Source organism: Camelus dromedarius, chromosome 9 (genome assembly GCF_036321535.1).
Source record: "Camelus dromedarius isolate mCamDro1 chromosome 9, mCamDro1.pat, whole genome shotgun sequence".
NCBI lineage: Eukaryota > Metazoa > Chordata > Mammalia > Artiodactyla > Camelidae > Camelus > Camelus dromedarius.
In genome coordinates this window covers 35,755,000-35,773,543 of record NC_087444.1, presented here as the reverse complement: position 1 = coordinate 35,773,543, position 18,544 = coordinate 35,755,000, and the positions used below count along the sequence as shown (strand labels likewise).

The 18,544-nt window shown below is 37.8% G+C and overlaps 1 protein-coding gene across 1 annotated transcript in view; it reads left to right on the top strand.

Moving 5' to 3' along the window:
* The window catches only part of TANGO6 (transport and golgi organization 6 homolog), a 153,815-nt gene that overhangs the window by 41,662 nt on the left and 93,609 nt on the right, over window positions 1-18,544 (top strand). Inside the window, exons 10-13 of the mRNA XM_031458187.2 lie at window positions 2,676-2,808; window positions 3,880-4,071; window positions 10,891-11,025; window positions 17,829-18,344. Coding sequence (XP_031314047.1) covers window positions 2,676-2,808; window positions 3,880-4,071; window positions 10,891-11,025; window positions 17,829-18,344 — 976 coding nt within the window. The remainder of the gene's footprint in view (window positions 1-2,675; window positions 2,809-3,879; window positions 4,072-10,890; window positions 11,026-17,828; window positions 18,345-18,544) is intronic.

Below are 18,544 nucleotides of genomic sequence, written 5' to 3'. Positions count from 1 at the left end.
TCTACTCAGATTTCATGTCACATTCAAAGTGCTGCTGTTTATTCAAGTGTTTAATTTTTAATTCATGTTTAACTTGGTTAAGTTTTAAAACACTTATTCAATGCGATGGACTTGAGGAAAATAGAAAAAATTCATTGATTGCAAACAGAATTATCAGTACAAACTCAAGCTACTAATTTACTGAGAGTTGCTGAGCATTCATAGGTTTTGTGGTTATAACCATGCCCCTGAACTGAAAGATTTTAACATTTTTTTGGCATATTTATTTTAAAAACACTTTCAGTTTAACCTGGGACCAATTTAATGACAAAATAGAGTATAGTATTTGACTTATCAGCAGTTAAAACTCACTGCTGTCTTAATAAGTCTTAGTGTACTTGGTGCACATATGTCAAAACCAGCAGTTCTTATTGAAACTATAGTTTGTCTTCTTGGTAGGAAAAAAAGTGAATAGGCAGTGATTGAATGACTCTCCATCAACTACCAGAAGCAACAGATTCTTAACCTGGGGTCTCTACATGGACTTCTTGGAATCTATAATCCCCTTGAAGTTATACATAAGAAAAATTTTATATGCAAACATAATTTTTTTTTTTTTTGCTAAAAGTAGGGTCCATAGCTTTCAATAAGATACTGAAAACACTTCATGTCTCTAAAAAGTTGATACTCACTATACCAGAGGAATACTGTGATTTTATGTTTTGTTCTAAGGATCTTGCTCATGGTGCTGGTTCCCTAAGGGCAGGGTCTGTATCACCACCTGGTCTCTTTCATCACTTACCTTTCCCTCTACCATTCTGCCCGGCAGCACCAATTGTTAATAAAAAGTTTGATTAAAGAAACTCTGAAAGAGCAGCTTAGATTTCAGGATCTTTGGATCATGAATTTTTACTCTTCTGGAACTAAATATAGCTATTTGGAATGGACTCTTTCATTGAAATTTTAAGGATGAATAAACTAGTGCTACTTAAGGTAATTGTCATGTATTTTTTAAATGACTATTTGAATATAGTGTTGCAGAAAAATGTGTCACAGCTCGGTGTTATAGCTCAGTTGTGACAGCAACCTGGATCCGGGCGAGAGACCAAGCAGCACTCGGAGAGTTGGAGAACTCAGGTTTATTACGCCAGCAGGCCCAGAGGAGTTAACACTCCAAGCTCTGGACCCTGTTTGTAGATTTACACAGGGCTTTATAGGCTGCCAGTTTTACACTTTGAAACAGCATATGCAAATAAAGTATAACAGAAGTTGACCAACCAGGAACAAGCTTTGTAGAAATAGACCAATCAGGAGTGAGAGAAATAACCAATCAGGAGTGAAGGAAATAACCAATCAGAAGTGAAGGAAATAACCAATTAGAAGTGAGCTCAGGGAACCAATAGAATTTTAGGGGTAAGTAAGCCGTTTTAGAGGCAAAAAGTAAGATAGAGCCTCTGGGCCAGGGAACCGGATGGTGCTGGCACGAGAGTAGTGGCCCTGCTTGGGGGTCCTGCCAGTCTTTTTATGGGGCTTCCCGCCTCAATAGTACTTCATTTTGACCGTCAGGATGGTTCACTGAAGCTTAGAAGCTGTTTCCCTTTTCTTCTAACACAAAGTATCGTGGAGGTAACATGACTGATCTGAAGAACTTTGGAATATTCTATAATATAGGAAGTAATCCTAAACTTAATCTATAGGTTATTCATACTGCTAGAGGAGTATAAGGGCTATGTTATTAGTGAACCAGTAAATTGGGACATACTACCCAGGGAGATGGTCTGCCAAATTTACTTTAATAATTGTACTTTTCAGTGAGATGAAGCAAATCTGTCATTTTTTCCCTCAATTTAATATGAAAGAAATTTTCTTAATTTTTTATCACAAAAGTAATATATGTTCTTTGTATAATACAAAAAAGCATAAAGAGGAAAACAAAAATCAACCACTGTCCTAATCACTGATTACATTATTTTAGTGTTTTGTTTTCTAGTACATCTTCTGTACCTGTGTATTTATTTACATGCTATTGTATAGTAATATTGTGTCTTGGCTTTGTCACTTACCTGATGAATGAAAACTAAAAGCCTTAGTACCTCATGAGAAGCTTCTTGAAACTTTTTTGCAGAAATCATAGCACTGTTTTCAATAACTTAGCCACATTTTATTACTTGGAAATTTGGTCTGCTCAGTTTTCTGAACCTTTATGCATTTTTCACAGCTCAACTAATTGGTTCTTATTAGTTGAGACTGACTGAATCTCCTTCTATGAAGATCGTGTATTTTTCCATTGCCCGTAACCCTTCAGTGGAAAAAGTCCACATTCCTTTGAATGGCATCCAAGGCCCTCTGTGGTCCTTCTCTTCTCTTCCTCAAAAACCAGAATATCTACATACAACTTATACTTTAATTCCTCCTTGCTTTTGCAGCTTATTGAAATAATAGTAATTCAACATTCATCTTAAAATGAATCTTTTCTTCATTTGGGCAAACGACTGTGTAGAACATGATAACCTAGCTTCTGAGAATACTTTTTCAGCATGGAGAAACAGGAAAATAAGCACATTTTTGAGCTTTTTCTAATGATATACTGTATGGAAATAACATGTTACTTTAGAAGATTATTAATGGGGCTTCCAAAAAATAGTATCTCTGGATGATAAATCTTACCAAGATAAATATTAACCCCCACATTGCAGTGATGAAGATGAAGATGAAGCCCTGTACCAGAAGGTGTCCTCAGAGCAGTGCCAGGTAGAGCACCTCGGGGACTTGCTGTCCCACTGCCAGGAGTGTGGTTTGGCAGGTGACTTCTTCATCTTCTGCTTGAAGGTAAAAACTACATATAGCTCATGATGGTCAGCTTTATTCTAGGGTAGCACCAGGAGCCCTTTGAATTTACAAGGCAGTCATAATTTTAGGTCCTAAAATTAGGTCTTCATTCCACAGATATAGAGGACATAAGGGTAATGTGTTTTTTAGTAGCCTTTGGTTTGGTAAAAAGGAGAAAATTTACCTTCAGCAGTACACATATGTTCGAACTACTTTCCAAGGTAATCTGCACTGAAATTTTAGAGATGACCAAAGGAGAACTCTTGATCCATGAAAGGGTTAATCTTTGCCCTGTGTTGACAGTAAGAGCTCTTTTGAAGTTAATAGCAGGTTTTACAGCTATAGAGTAATCCCTTATCCTCTCTGACTGTTGTTTTGTCAGGTATTTGCAAGGGAGATTTAGCAGTTCTGCCTCTCATTTCGTTTTGTAGTCACTTGAAACCTTTTCCGGGTTTGTTTCTTTCTTAGAACCGGTGGTTGTGCTTCCTTTTGCCCTGATCTCCTACAGTAACTCACACCCCAAACTGCTGCTCCTTATTTCCACTGTTAGAGACCATAGGCCGGATGTCTTGGATTCCCTGTCCTCTATCTCTGCCTTGTTTAGTATTTTCCCTAAATAGAGTGCCTACTCTAAAAGAGTGTCTGTGGAGCTTAAGGTTGGTGTTGGGAGGTGGGAGGATGCAAGGAGAGAATCAGAGCTGATATCCCAAGAATCCAAGTAGGGGATACTTTTTTGATGTTTCTCATCTCCTATTTTCACATTCATCCCCCTGCCCAGACTGGTTCTTTTTTTTTTTTTTTTTTTAAAGTTATAGTCAGTTTACAATGTTTTGTCAATTGCTGGTGAACAGTGCCATTTTTCAGTCATACGTGAATATACATATATTCATTTTCATATTCTTTTTCGCCATGAGCTACAAGATCTTGAATATATTTCCCTGTGCTATACAGTATAAACTTGTTTCAGACTGGTTCTTTATATACACATTTCAAACAGAGTTTTCTAGCTGTTTTTAAGTCTTTAGTTTGACAGGATTTTTCTTCACTTTTCCTATTCTCCCACACTTATAGGAGTTGACTCTCATGGCTGTGGAAAATGAAGCAGAGTTAAAAACAAAGCCTTTCTCCAGCAGAAGCCTCTTGGAGTTAGAGCAGCACCAAACTCTCCTTGTGGAAGGCCAGGAGTGGAAGCTGCTGGTCCTCCAGTTGATGGCTGTTCTGTGCGAGAAAATGTCTGAGCAGATTTTCACAAACATCACTCAGGTCAGTGGCCGGCGCATTCCAGATCCCAGGCTGGCTGTGTTTGTCTGTTTTGGTTTCTGTTGGTTCTTTCCAAAAAAGTGTTCAAAAGAATGTTACTCAGAGTGTGGTTTGTTGACATCTGCATCAGTGTTACCTGGGATGCTGGTTAAACCTGTAAATTTCCGAGCCCACACCAGATTAAGAGAATCAGGACTTTCTTGGGTCCCGGAAATTGGCATATTTAACAAGCTCCTGAGGTGATTCTCATGCACATAAAACTGATAACTGTTTTAAACATTTGTATATCGCAGTAGTTTTCAACTTTTAGTGCAGATAAAATTGTTCGGGATCCTTTTCAAAATATGGATGCCCAGCCCACTTTTAGAGATTCTGATTCAGCATGTCTACATTAGAGCCACAGCATATTTTTTTTTTTAAACTATGGATGATTCTAATGTGCATTAGAAATTGAGAATGATTAAAACTCAAATTTGAAAAAAAAATCAATAATGATAAGACCACCTTGAATTTACAGGTTCTCCAGCTCACAGCTTATTCCACAGCAGCCTGTGAAGTTTTTAAGGCTTTTTAAAAAATTCTTTCAGAGTAGAGTTACTATGTGAACCAGTGCCTGAGTTTAATGGCTTAGACATTGTTTTTTACCAGCTTTTTTAAAAAATAGGAAATAAAAGTAATAAAGTATAGGCAGTATATTTTATACCACTCGACTGCAGTTAGTTGTTGCTTGGTTGGTGACTGGTCATTTGTAAGATGGTATGATTGTCACGCTTAAACCTGATTCTCCAGCTCTTTGTACCGTCGTCATTGTCATCTGCCTTCGGGTGTTGCTAAGCAGCGTTTCACTACAGCTCCCGCTGAGAAAATTTGCAGCTGCCTGTCAGCTCTGACTTATCGTGCCTATTTAATGAGAATTATGTTCATGATTTCTTTCCTGGCCTCTTATTCCTTCAGTTCACTGACCCCTTATTACTCAGTATAGTGATTTGTTTCTCCTGTGTTTATATCAGTTCCCTAAAGACTTTTTCACCCAGACATTATGTTTTTGTCTCAGGATGCTAGTTGGAAAGGAAAGATCTAAAAACTGATATGACTTAAGCTTTCCCACTTACCTCCTTTTACTCCTAATTAAAGAACAATGGTGCTAGGCTGATACAAAAGTGATATGTCCCATTAAATTGTCCTTCAGCTGAGGTTAAAATGTATCAGGACAAAAAGCATGACAAAAAAAAAATTAAATTGCATTTAGTAGTCTTACTGCTAGTGATAATTTTGGTATGTTATTTTGAAATACTTACACATATGAGTAAGTTATAAGTAATAAGTTATAAGTAATTTTGTTAATATCATTAAGATTTTCAGCATAAGAAAAAGAGTTATAAATATAAAATTAAAGAACTTGAGTAAAACCCCCATAATATTGCATTTTAATTGGAGGTGTTTGTATGAACTCATCATTTTTTTCTTTTTGAAGAAAGAGACATTTTCTAGCTCAATCCACTCTCAATGTCAAGAAGCAATTACAACCCAGTGGCAATTAGTATCCCTAGTACCAGATTATAGTTTCTAAATACCATTTCCTCCTGAACACAAAGCTCATTGGATTAAAGGTTCATTTGGGTCTAGGGCAGGAGAACTGTACAATTTAGGCCTCAGGGCACCTTGTTGTGCTTGAATACAAGGAAGCTATCTGAGATGAACAGGGTCATGTCAGTAGCATTCAGGAGCCAACTTGGGGGTGGTTCCTGTTGATCATAGGTGGGACAATTTGAACATTAAAAAGAATAATGCCTGCAGTGGATTGAAACACATCAAGTTCCCACCCCAGAATCTCATGTGGGACATCTTTGGAGGTTGCTAGGGCATCAGCTCACTATTTTGTAAATTGATAAATGAAGGAAAAGAATAAAACATGTATCTTGTCTTTCCTGTAGGAACTATATTTCTATGTATTTCAATGTAACTAAATAGTCAACAAAGGAAATTTTTCCTTTATGTAAGAACCACAACTGAAAAATTTAAAAAGAGAGCTAGAAAATTATATTTTGCAATCCCCTAATGAAATAATGGATCTCGGTAACAATCATCAATGTCTGCTGTAACCATTAGGGGTACTTTATAATGAATGTACTAGGCCAGATGCACCCAAACCAGCTGATCCTTTCTTCCCCCAGCAATTTATTATGAAAACTTTCAAATTTGAAAGAATTTTGTGGTAAGTACCTGCATACCCACTACCTAGATTCTATCATTAACATTGTATTATACCTGCTTTATCATATATTAATCTATGTTTCCATCTGTCTGTCCATTTTATTTTTGGTGGATTTCAGGGTTAATGCAAATATCAGTATATGTCCCCCAAATATTTCAGCCTGGACTGATTAATCTTAACATCACCATAAGAAGACAAGCAGACATCATTATGGGCCTCCTCATGTAATGCAGTAGGAAGAATGCAGCACTGCCTGGGAAGGGTCCTTACTCCCAACCCTCCCCCAAAATACAAAACAAACCAACCCCCCAAGATATGAACCTGAATCTAATCAAGAAAACAGGGTTGAGGAGCAAGCTAAATGCCATGAGGAAACAATTAGTCAAATCCATAATGTGGGAAATTCTACAGTACAGATGACCCAGTTTCTTCATCAAATAAATGGTGTTAAAAAGAAGCAAAGCTGTTGTAGCTTAAAAGGGACTTGAGTCATATCAGTGAAACACAATATGTGCATCTTGATTCAAACAAACCAATTGTATGAAGACATTTGTGCAACAATCATGGACCAGGTATTAGAAGATATAAGGGTTTTTTTGGTGGTTTTTTTTTTTTTTTGCTTTATTTATTTATTTATTTATTTATTTATTTATTTATTTATTTATTTATTTATTTATTTATATTTTGATTTAAGTATAGGAATTTTTATTGAGTGTAATCGTAGTATGGTAGTTATATGAAAAACAAATCTCCTTATTTGTTAGAAGTGCATATTGAAGTTCTTGCGTATTGAAGTTTTCGTGGATGAAAGACTAAAAATCCAATAAAGTGTGTTGGCAGATGGCATGTTAGTATGTGAGATGATGCAGAGAGGACTGAGCTGTGTAATGGTCTGTGCTGATAGAGAGCCCTGTTCCAACTCCTGAGTTCTTTCATCCTGCAAGTATGTATTGAGAGCCTACTGTGTGCCACGTACTCTTCCAGGTATCAGAGACACAGCAGTGAGCAGAACAGACACACATCCATGCTCTCATGGAGCTTACAGTCACATAAGGGGAGAGACAGTAAGCAAGTCAGCAAAATCACACAGTATGTTTGTTAGACGACGGTAAGTATCAGAGAGAAAAATCAACCAAGAAAGGGGATGGTAAAAGAGTTTGTAAATAGGGTGGGCACAGAGAACCTTGCTGAGAAAGTGACTTTTAAGCAAAGATCTAAAGCAGGAAAGGAGGGAGCTATTGCGATACCCAGAAGAAGAGTGTTCCAGACAAGAGGGAGCCTGCCTGGAGTGTGGAGGAGTCAGCAAGGGGGCCTGTGTACCTGGAGAGGAATGAGCAAGATTCCTTTTTTCCTACCCTTTGAGGAAACTGCCACCCTCTGCACCCTTCTGTACCTGGATCATGTAATTGGCAGAATAGAAGAGGTTCTACATGCTGGGGTTTTTTTCATATGTTAAATTTTTTTAACATAAGTAACACATGTTCATTGTGAAAACATTTAAATAACATAGAGGTGCAAATTTTTCAAAGTAGGACTTATGGTTAAAGACGGTGTATTGAACAAAAATATTTATCTGGAAACCATAGACCAACAGAGCAGGAGAGGAGAGACAATAGATAAAAGAGAATAATGCATGGAAACTGGAAAATAGTAGCTGATTCAGCAACTTGAGAAAATGGAAAGCTAAGTGCCTGCATGGGAGAAGTCACGAAGCAAAGCACTATGCCTCAATAAAGCTGTTCAAATTTTTTTGCAAAGGGAAAATAAAAGCAAGCCAGTTCTCCCTTCAGAACCCTGTAAGGGTAGGAGGCACCAGATAAGCTCCAAAGATGGAGCTGAACTTAGAGATTAAATCAGGTTGAAAGGCTCCACAAGATTCAGTAGACCCTTTGATTCCTTCCTCGGCTTCATGTAACCACCTCCCCTCTCCAGCCAAAGACTGGAGGTTTATTCTTGAGAGAGGTTGAACCCAAAGACTCTGAACTTGGGTGGTGGTAGCACACTGCAAAACTGTAGAATTAAGTTGATGTCTGCAGACTCAGCAGGGAGGCCTCAGCCCCTTTGCACTCATTTGCCAGAATGTTGGCAGCAGGTTTATACATCCCCATAGGATTATTATGAGGATTAAGTGAGTTAATACCTGTAGAATGTTCAGAACAGTACCTGGTAAATAGCAAATTCTTAATGTTATCACTAAACTAAACAGCTAAATAATTAAAATCGTTTGCCTCAGTAGAGTCAGAATCAGATGGAGAGAAATGGGGTAGGGCACTGCCATTTTTCATTGTAAACTTTCAAGAATATTTGGCTTTTAGAATTAATGTACCTTTACAAAAATTTTTAAGTAAAAAGTGAAAGTCTCTAAATGTTAACCACTATATATAAAAATAGATTAAAAAAACAAATTTCTTCTGTATAGCACAGGGACATTATGCTGTACACCAGAAATTGGCACATTGTAACTGGCTATACTTCAATTAAAAAAAAAAAAGTCTCTCTCCTTCCCTTCTCAATATACATAAATTCTAGAACAGGCATCAGTCATATACCTATCCTTGTGGCTGGCAGCCCCATATAAATCACAGGAAATGAGTAGTAGGGGAGGAGCTGTTATCCAAATGGTGGTTTAGTTGTTACACGCAATATTGAGGGGAAAGGGTACACTTCATAAATGACAGTTACAACTGGCTATCACACCACAGTTAATAGCTCCCAGGGTTTTTTCTTTAACATACATAAAATTGAAGATTTCTTCTTTTTTTAAATTTAAGTGTAGTTGATTTACAATATTTCAGGTGTATAGCAAAGTGATTTAGATAGCGATATACATATATATTCTTTTTTCAATTTCTTTTCCACTGTAGATTATTACAAGATTTTGAATGTAGTTCCCTGTGCTATACAGTAGATCCTTGTTGTTTATCTGTTTTATGTATAGTAATGTGTATCTGTTAATCCCAAATTCCTAAATTATCTCTCCCTTGCCTTTCCCCTTTGGTAACCATAAGTTTGTTTTCTTTGTCAGTTCTATTTCTGTTTCTGTTTTTGTTTTTGTTTTTTAGTTGGTTTTTTTTTTTTGGCAGAGGGGACGGAGGTGATTAGGTTTATTTATTTATTTATTTTGAAGGAGGCACTGGGGATTGAACCCAGGACCTCGTATATGCTAAGCATGCACTCTACCACTTGAGCTATACCCTCCCCCTTTTTCTGTTTTGAAGTAAGTTCATTTGCATCATTTTTTGACAGTCTCTTAACAAAAATAGAATCATACTACTTGTTTTGCAATGTTAAAAAAATTATATGTATTATATATATAATAGATTGTGGAGAGGAATTTGAAAAATTTGGAAGGCTGGATAGTTCTGTTCCAACAATTTAACAGTATATTTGTGCTGAAATAGAAGCTTCCTATAACCAAGGAGTGTTTGAGAAAACTCTTTGGAGGTAAAATAGGTGGCCCAAGATGGTAGATGAACTGGTTTCTCTGGAAAGAGCCAGTGTCCTTAACTAATAGTGTCAATAAAGTCTTAATCTAGAGAGGGTGGTGAATACTGCCATTACTAGCATTGTTCATTACAGTAAGTGGAATTTTTAATAACCTTTCTAATTTCCTGCCTTGCTCCAAAAGACAAGTGTTAACAAGCCATTCTCCCGACTTTAAACCTGCAGTAAAGATTCTAGCATAGCATGTGATTTGCCCAGAGAGTTAAACATGCAAGCTTGCATGGTGTTTAGAGGCTTATTATGACCTACCTCAACCATCCCATTTTCAAAATGATTTTTCCCTTTTGAGCCATTAATCCTAAATATGCATGTAAGTGTACGCGCATGGACTTAAGCGCATGTGCGTGTATGGGTATGTGTATGCTGTCTTTTATTCAAATGTGTTTCTACTTAAGATGATTAATCCAAGCACAGTTAAAATGATGCTGACCAAATTAATTCCATTTAAGGCTTAGTTGTTAGCTAAATGCTAAGTAAAATCTTATATATAATAACTTAATCTTTAAAAACTATTCGATACTTTAAAAAGTGACTCTGGATCATTTGTGGAGATTGTTTGAGTACACTGAATTCTAAATAAAATTGATGCCTTTCCCCCCATTCTTTGCTTCTTAGAACTTAGACTGTCAAAACAGGGGAAGGGAATCCTTGGGGAGGAAACCTCATTAGGCGAAGCAGATCTAGGATACTCTGAGATGGTCAGAAAGTAACAAATCATTTTTCATTTTAATTTCCTGGCAAAAATTATGAAAAGTAAAGGAAGGTGGGTTGGTATATTAAAACATTTGGGAAAGTGTAAAAGGGCTTTCTCATTTATTGACTGTATGGCCTTGAGCAGATTGCCTCTTTAAGCCTCAGATTCTTCATCTGAAAATGTGGACAAAAGTACTGATGTCCTAGAGTTGATATGAGACCTGAGTGAGCTTGTGCATGTACAACACTGAGCACCATGCCTGCTACATGGTAGCATTTGGTCTGGAAGCTTCGTGCTGTCATGATGTTGATAAAGGAGAAGATGAGGATGTAGACATTAGATATGAAGAGAATTTTGAGATTTTTTTTTTCTTACTCTTCACTAATTCTAAATTCCATTTCTGAGGTAGGTCGTGGACTTTGTAGCAGCAACCCTGCAGCGAGCATGTGCAAACCTGGCCCATCAGGCAGAGAGTACTGTGGAATCACAGACACTGAGCATGTCCATGGGACTGGTGGCCGTCATGCTGGGAGGAGCCGTGCAGGTGAGCTGCAGATGTGAGCCAAATTTGAAAGGAGGGAGAAGAGAAGAGAAAAACCTACTACTGCCCTTCCATATACTTGTGAGAAATAAGAATGGATATTGCATATAGGAGAACCAGAGTAAACAAGTGAGGTTGTTAATAAGAATTCTCCCTGAAGTAAAGGACAAGAAAACTGTACCACTTCCACCTTGTCACCTGCGTAGACGGAGGCAGGCAGAGCCCTTTCTGACCTGGCATGAGCTTGATTTGGAAATACCTGGCACAGTGTTTTGCATCCATAGTGAATACTAGATTCTCTGACACTCACTGTGGTTGCTCCCCAAAGCTCAGCCCTGTACGTCCTGCGGTGGTCAGGGGAGAACCCTCGTAACCTGCTGGCTGCTGAGGAGCCCATGTTTTGAATAGTTCCACTTTAGCCCAGGATCCATTGTTCAACTCATCATGTAGCCTGTTCAGGCTTTGTTTCCAGTGCATGTGTCTTTTACATACTTAATTTATAATTTTTTAAATTTAGTCACTCAGAAATACTTACTGCCCACTTGCCATGTGCCAGATTCTGAACTAAGGTGCTGGGAATACAGCAGTGGACAAAGCAGACATGGTCCCTACCCTCGTGAAGCTTAGAGCTGGTGAGGGAGACAGACACTAAATAACTCTTCAAGAAATATACTTAGAATTGAATGAAATACCTCAAGAGAGAAATGGAGGATACAAAGAAAACATCTAAACTAGGCAGGGAAGGTTTCCACTGAGGAAGTACATGTAAGTTTAAGCTAAGACTTGAACGATGAATAGGAGTTTGGGAGTGTGTGTGGTGCGGATGTAGGAAACTCTTCCAATTTAAGGAAACATCATATATGAGGGCTGGGAAGCAGAAAAGATCCTGGTATATTTAACACACTGGTAGAAGGCCTGTGTAGCTGAATTGTAGAGACCAAGGGTCAGAGTAGTGCCAGACAAGTGGAAAGGTAGGCATGTGTGTGTGTGACTGGTTAATTACATACCATATTAGGTTAGGGGATGGCAAGAAAGCAGACTAAATTTGGTACAAGTATTATGAAATCTGATCTGAAATCAAACTGGACGTAACTCTTAGCAATGAGTAGGGAAACCCTCTGGGAATGGATTTTTGAGTTTGAGGGTTAAAATCTGATACTGATTCTTGTTATATTAAAATTTGCCTCTCTCTAGCCTGTCCTTATTGGGAAAAGGAATTTTATTTGGGCCTCTTTTTAATATGAAGTCTATTTCTTGGTAGATTTACTTAGCACTCCTAATTTTATATTTCCCACATAGTTTGAAAAAAACACATTTTTTGGTTCAGTTTGTAGAGTCATATCCCTGCTGTTAGAACTCTCAAGGAGGAATTTACCAATTGAATAGTGTTTCTTAAGTTGTACTGTTACTGGATTTAGTTGGCCTGATTGATTTTTGTAAACTCTTTATTTTAATTTATTTTCTATTTTTTGGTGGGGAAGTAATTAGGTTTATTTATTCATTTTAATGGAGGTACTGGGGATTGAACCCAGGACCTTGTGCGTGTTAGGAAGGTACTCTACCACTGAGCTATACCCTCCCCACCGGCCTGACTGATTTCTGTTTTGCTGGTTGAGTATTAATTGGAATAGTCTTTATTTCCATAGTTGAGAGTAGTTTTTTGCTTTTCTTTCTTTCTTATTTAACACTTAAGAGTTTCAAGCCATATCCCAAATGGAAAATAGAGCACAGAAATCTTGTTTCCTTTTCTAGAAGTCCGTTGTTGGGGACTGGCTATGTAAATTAGTCATGTTCTAACAGAGACTCACCCGACTGATGCAAATGTACATCCCTTACCTGTCCCTGCCCTTCTATGAGCCATCCTGACTCACTGGTTATATCCTGGATTCCTCTGACTTTGCAGTTAAAGTGAACATGAATATGTCACTCCTATACTTTCATCCTAGGTCTATTAATTTTTTTTCTGTTTGTGTTTATAAGTGGCTTTTATAGTAATGCTAGGTTTTCTGTCTTTGTATTAGGGAAAAAAGCCATGATTCTGAATTATGTTTTCAGATGATCATTGTCAGGCTAGGGTTTTTGCTTCCGAGTCTCAGAGATTATATTGTACTTATCCCTGATTAGAGTCATTGTTTTAGCTAATGAAACAGAATCTTAATAGCATTTGAACCTTTCTTTCTTTCCTTTGTAATTTATATAATTAAGGTGATTATTAGAACATAGTGTCTAGGAAGAAGAGTCAATTTGGAGAAAGTATAGGTTTAAGACTGCTAACAAGACAACTATATTCCAAACTCATTTTCTAAATGGCAACATTGGTCATCAGTAAAAGTATGTCGATCACTTCCCTGTCCCCTCAGGAAGCAGTTTCTGCATGATGTTCCAGGGCCCGTGGGGTCCTCTGTAACACTGCTGCATGGAACAGACCTGATCTTGGTGGGGCTGGGACTTGAACCCAGATCTTGAGATCTCATTTCATGTATTCTGAGAGTGTTGTAGAATGAACTCATTCGAGAAATACTTATCAAGTGTCTCTTTGCCCTCATGGAGTTTACCTTCTAGTGGTTGTGATAATCTGATGAATTCTTAATTTTAAAAAGATTTATATTTCTGTATCTTATGTGTATCCTTATGTAGAGCTCATTATAAAACAGAAAAGACTACATGCTGACTTCGAACAAAAGTAACACTTCTGAGTGAATTCAGTGACATTATAAATAAGGACTCAGGTATATAAACTGCTCTGCTAAATATCTGAAGAAACACAAGTGACATACAGAAATGAGAACACAAAATACATGTAAATATTTTTTGGAATTAGGAATTTTCTGGTTAGTATTTTATTACTGGAAGAGACTCTTAGATTCTTCAAAAATGGTGATTCTTGCTGGAGCAGGGTAAGGCAGGAGGAGGGTATAAATGCCCCTGGGGGAGCTTTGTGAAGTCTCATGTGAGGGTTTTTCAGTGTCCACATGGCCTCCTCTGACCTCACCCCAGTTCTCCTATGCTTCGCTTAGGGGGCATGCTCTCTCCCTCAACCCGCCATCCTCAGGCCCACCCCCATCAGTCCAACCCCCAGGTTTTAAGTTTGAGAACTTGCAGAAATTTAGAGCAACTTACATTCTGTTTCACTTCTACACCCTGAAAGAAATCATAGATGTGGGCTAACACAGTGCTGCTCATTTCTGTTCCTGAAGCATTCCAGAAACTCTGGAAGAGAGGCTGCCAGAGACAGGAATCTGTCACTCACTTGTGGGCTGCTCCTTCAGGCCTCAGGGCTTTTAGATGGAATTCTGAGGCCTGGATGTGAGATCTATACTGAGAAGCAGTGACAGCCGGAGAAATGACAGCCTATAGTCAGTTCTCAATTTTGATAGTGGCCCTTGGTGACCCTTGAAAAATAATTAATAATTACATAGTACTTCAGTTTTCTCATCTACCAATTAAGTGAATATTACTTTATACCTTGGAAAAAAATTTTTGAACATTTATAAACAAATATTTGGCACCTGTAGTCTTAGATTTCCCTGACTATTCTCATAGTGGGAAATCTGTAGGCTTACAAAGCTGAAAGAATATATAACTTTCATTGCCTTAGAAATTGTTTGATTCAGAATCCACCTACCTGCCCATGATTAGAGAAATTACCTAGTTGAATGAATCTCACAATAACTAAGAAGTTTGAAAACAGAGAGAAAAGGTAGTTGTTTTTTTTAAAAGTGAACTTTATTTTTTAGAGCAGTTCTAGCTGCACAGCAAAATTGAACAGAAGGTACAGAGATTTCTCACATACCCCTGTCCCTAAACATGCACAACGTCCCCCACTCTCAACATCCATCCCCAGGATGGTACATTTATTACAGTCAGTGAACATACATTAACACATCATTATCACCCACAGTCTGTAGTCTACATTAGGGTTCACTCTTGGTGTTGTACACTATGGGTTTTGTCAAAGGTATAATGACATGTATCCACCATTACAGCGTTATACTTAATCGTTTCACTGACCCCCAAATCCTCTGCCTACTCATCTCTCCCTCCCCCAGTCCCTAGCAACTACTGATCTTTTACTGTCTCCACAGTTTTGCCTTTTCCAGAATGTTATATAGTTGAAAGTATACACCATGAAGCCTTTCCAGTCTAGCTTCTTTTGCTTAGTAATAGGCATTTAAGGTTCCTCCATATCCTTCGTTGTTTGATAGCTCTTTTCTTTTTTAGTGCTGAATAATATTCCATTGTCTGGATGTACCACAATCTATCTATTCACCTACTGAACATCCAGTTGCTACCAGGTTTTGGCAATTATGCATAAAGCTGCTTTAAACATCTGTGTGTAGGTTTTTGTGTAGACATAAGTTTTCAACTCATTTGGGCAAATACCGAAGGATTCACTTGCTGGAGCATATGGTAGGAGTGTGTTCAGTTTTATAAGAAACTGCCAAACTGTCTCGCCGAAGTGGCTGTATCATTTTTCATTCCCACCAGCAATGAAAGAGAGTTCCTGTTGTTCTACATCCTCACCAGCCTTCGGTGTTGTCAGTGTTTTAGATTTCAGTTATTTTAATGGATGTGTAATGGTATCTCGTTTTAATTTTGCAATTCTCTGATGACATATGATGTTGAGCATTTCTTTGTATGCTGTATATCTGTATGCCTTCTTTGGTGAGATGTCTGTTCAGGTCTTTTGCCCATTGTTATTGCTGAGTTTAAGAGTTCTTTGTATATTTTAGATAATTGTCCATTATCAAATGTGTCTTTTGCAAACTTTCTCCCAGTGTGTGGCTTGCCTTCTCTTTCTTTTAACTTTGTCTTTTGAAGAGCAGAAGTTTTTAATTTTAATGAAGTCAAGCTTACCAATTATTTCTTTCATCTAAAAAAGCCATCACCACACCCAAGGTCATCTAGAATTTCTCTTATGTTATCTTATAGAAATTTTATAGTTTTGCATTTTACATTTAGGTCTGTGATCCATTTTGAGTTAATTTTTGTGATGGTATAAGGTTTGTGTAGAGGTTCATTTTTTTGCACATAGATGTCTAGTTGTTCCAGCACCATTTGTTGAAAAGTCAGTCCATTGTGTTGCCTTAACTCTTTTGTTAAAGATCAGTTGACTGTATTTATGTAGTTCTATTTCTGGGCTCTCTATTCTGTTCCATTGGTCTGTTTGTCTTGTTTTTGTTGTTGTTATTGTTGTTTTAAGAAGAAACTGTTGTATGTAGTAGAAATGAGAAAGAAGTCATACACTCAGGTATAAGTAGATTAAGTTCTCATTTCAGATGCTTAAAGAAAAAACGATGGTCCATGATACTACAGAGGCACTGAATGAAGTCTAGCATAATGATAACATGAGCAAAATTGTTCTAAAATGTCTTTTCCAGGTCCATATACATTCCTGATAAAATTGATCCTTTTCTTAGATGACATATATCTTTATGGTAAAATTCTACAGGCACAGACTTGACATATACCTCAAGTTTTCATTGACTTGGGAGGAAAGTATTAGAGAAAATGAACAATAATAACTCTGTGGAAGTAAAGTATTATATGAGAATATTGTATAGGTCCTATGAAAACATTTGTTTAATTGATTGGTTGGTTGGATAATGGAGTGAATGAGTAAGTAATAAATAGCCTGCCTTGTTCTAGAAAGGATTTAAGATGTGCAAGGTTTTCAAATGATCAGGGTTTCATGAAGCTCCACATGACAATTTTTCCAGTATTTTCAAACAGAAAAGGATCACCACTGATTTTTGTTTCCCCACGGACTGCACACGCAGCTTTCCTAGTAAAGCAGTGGCATTTGTAGAACAAAGTTTCTGGAGAGAATAAAATCTTATGTAATTTTCACTCCCATTTCCTAGGAGAAATTCCCTTCTGCCAGTTATCATCCCAATCCCTTCCAGACCTTGTATGCTGATCGGCCACCTTAGATCATGTAAAGAATAGCTTTATTCATTCAAATGAGACTGTGCAGGGTTTAGGTGAGAATGTGGACTCTGGAGCCAGACTTGTTGAGTTCACATCTTAACCATCTTCCATTTGTGTGACCTTAGACATATTACATACTGTTCTGTGCCTCAGTTTCCTTGTTTAAAATATAGATAATAATAGTAACTAGCTCATAGGGATATGAATAAGTTGGTGTATTTTTTGTTTGTTGTATTTATTTTTGAAACATTTACATAGCACTTACTATGTGTAAGGCACTAAGTACTTCACTAATATGAACTCATCTTTTATAGCAAAAGCTACATAAAAGTCAAAGAAACAGTAATACAATGAAAAAAGATACAGTGAAAGTTAAAATACAAAAGAATTTCACTACATGCCTGGGTGCTAAAATCTGCTATGGTAATAATAGCTGTAGAGACAAACAGTCTAAGAGGTGTGTCCAAAGGATGAAAATAGGCTGTTCATAGAAACAGACAGTTCACAATCCAGACAGTTAATAAACATGGAAGGATGCTTACTAGCGCTATTAGTCTGGTTACTGCAAATTAAAATCCTAAGATACTATGTTTTGCCCATCAGATTGTAAAAATTAAGATTAATAATACATGTTACTGATGTATTTTTTTAAACTTAGAAAAGTACCTGTACATGGTAAGTATTCAATAAATGTTAGCTGTCATTCCTCAGCAGTAGTATTGAACGCCAGACTTAGGCTATATGCTGATTACACCAGGAACAAGGTTTGCTTCCTGCCTCTTTTTTCTCAGGATCTGTTTGCTTTGTGCTCGGGTCACATGAACATCTGCTGTAACTGTAAATTTGGGTTTGGCATTTTTCATTTCATTTTATAGTTAAAGTCAAGTGATTTTGCTGTCCTGAAGCAACTGCTGCCTCTGTTGGAGAAGGTCTCCAGCACATACCCTGATCCTGTCATCCAGGAGCTTGCCGCCGATCTCCTCATCACCATCTCTACCCATGGAGCCTTTTCCACTGAAGCTGTCAGTGTGGCTGCCCAGGGTACCCTGAACAAAAAGGATCCAGAAGGAAGAAGAGAAGAGCAGCAAGAAACCAGTCACAGAAGATGCAGCGATGTGTCTCATAGCCTCCTCGAACAACGGCAAAGCCGGGACGAATCCAACCAAACAGGCCTGAAACCTAATGCTCCACTGGTTCCTCAGGAGGACCGTGAGCCCAGTACCACTACAAAGCAAAATTCTGGAAGCATAAACACAGAACAGCTCCAGGAAGCTCTTTTATCAGCTTATGATCCCCAAATTCCAACACGGGCTGCTGCCCTGCGAACTCTTTCCCGCTGGATAGAGCAGAGAGAAGCAAAAGCCCTTGAGATGCAGGAGAAGCTTCTCAAGGTGAGTAGAACACACTACAAACACAAACGCACAGGGTGGGGCCACTTTCCAGGAGCTTGACTGTGTATCAGGCACTGTCCTGGACTACCCTTGGGGACATTGCAGTTGTTCTGCAGAGGCCAGACTCAGGCACAGAAAAGGCTCAGATAACCACATGAGACTACTCAACTGAACACGAGCAGAGTGCCAGAAGCTTTACA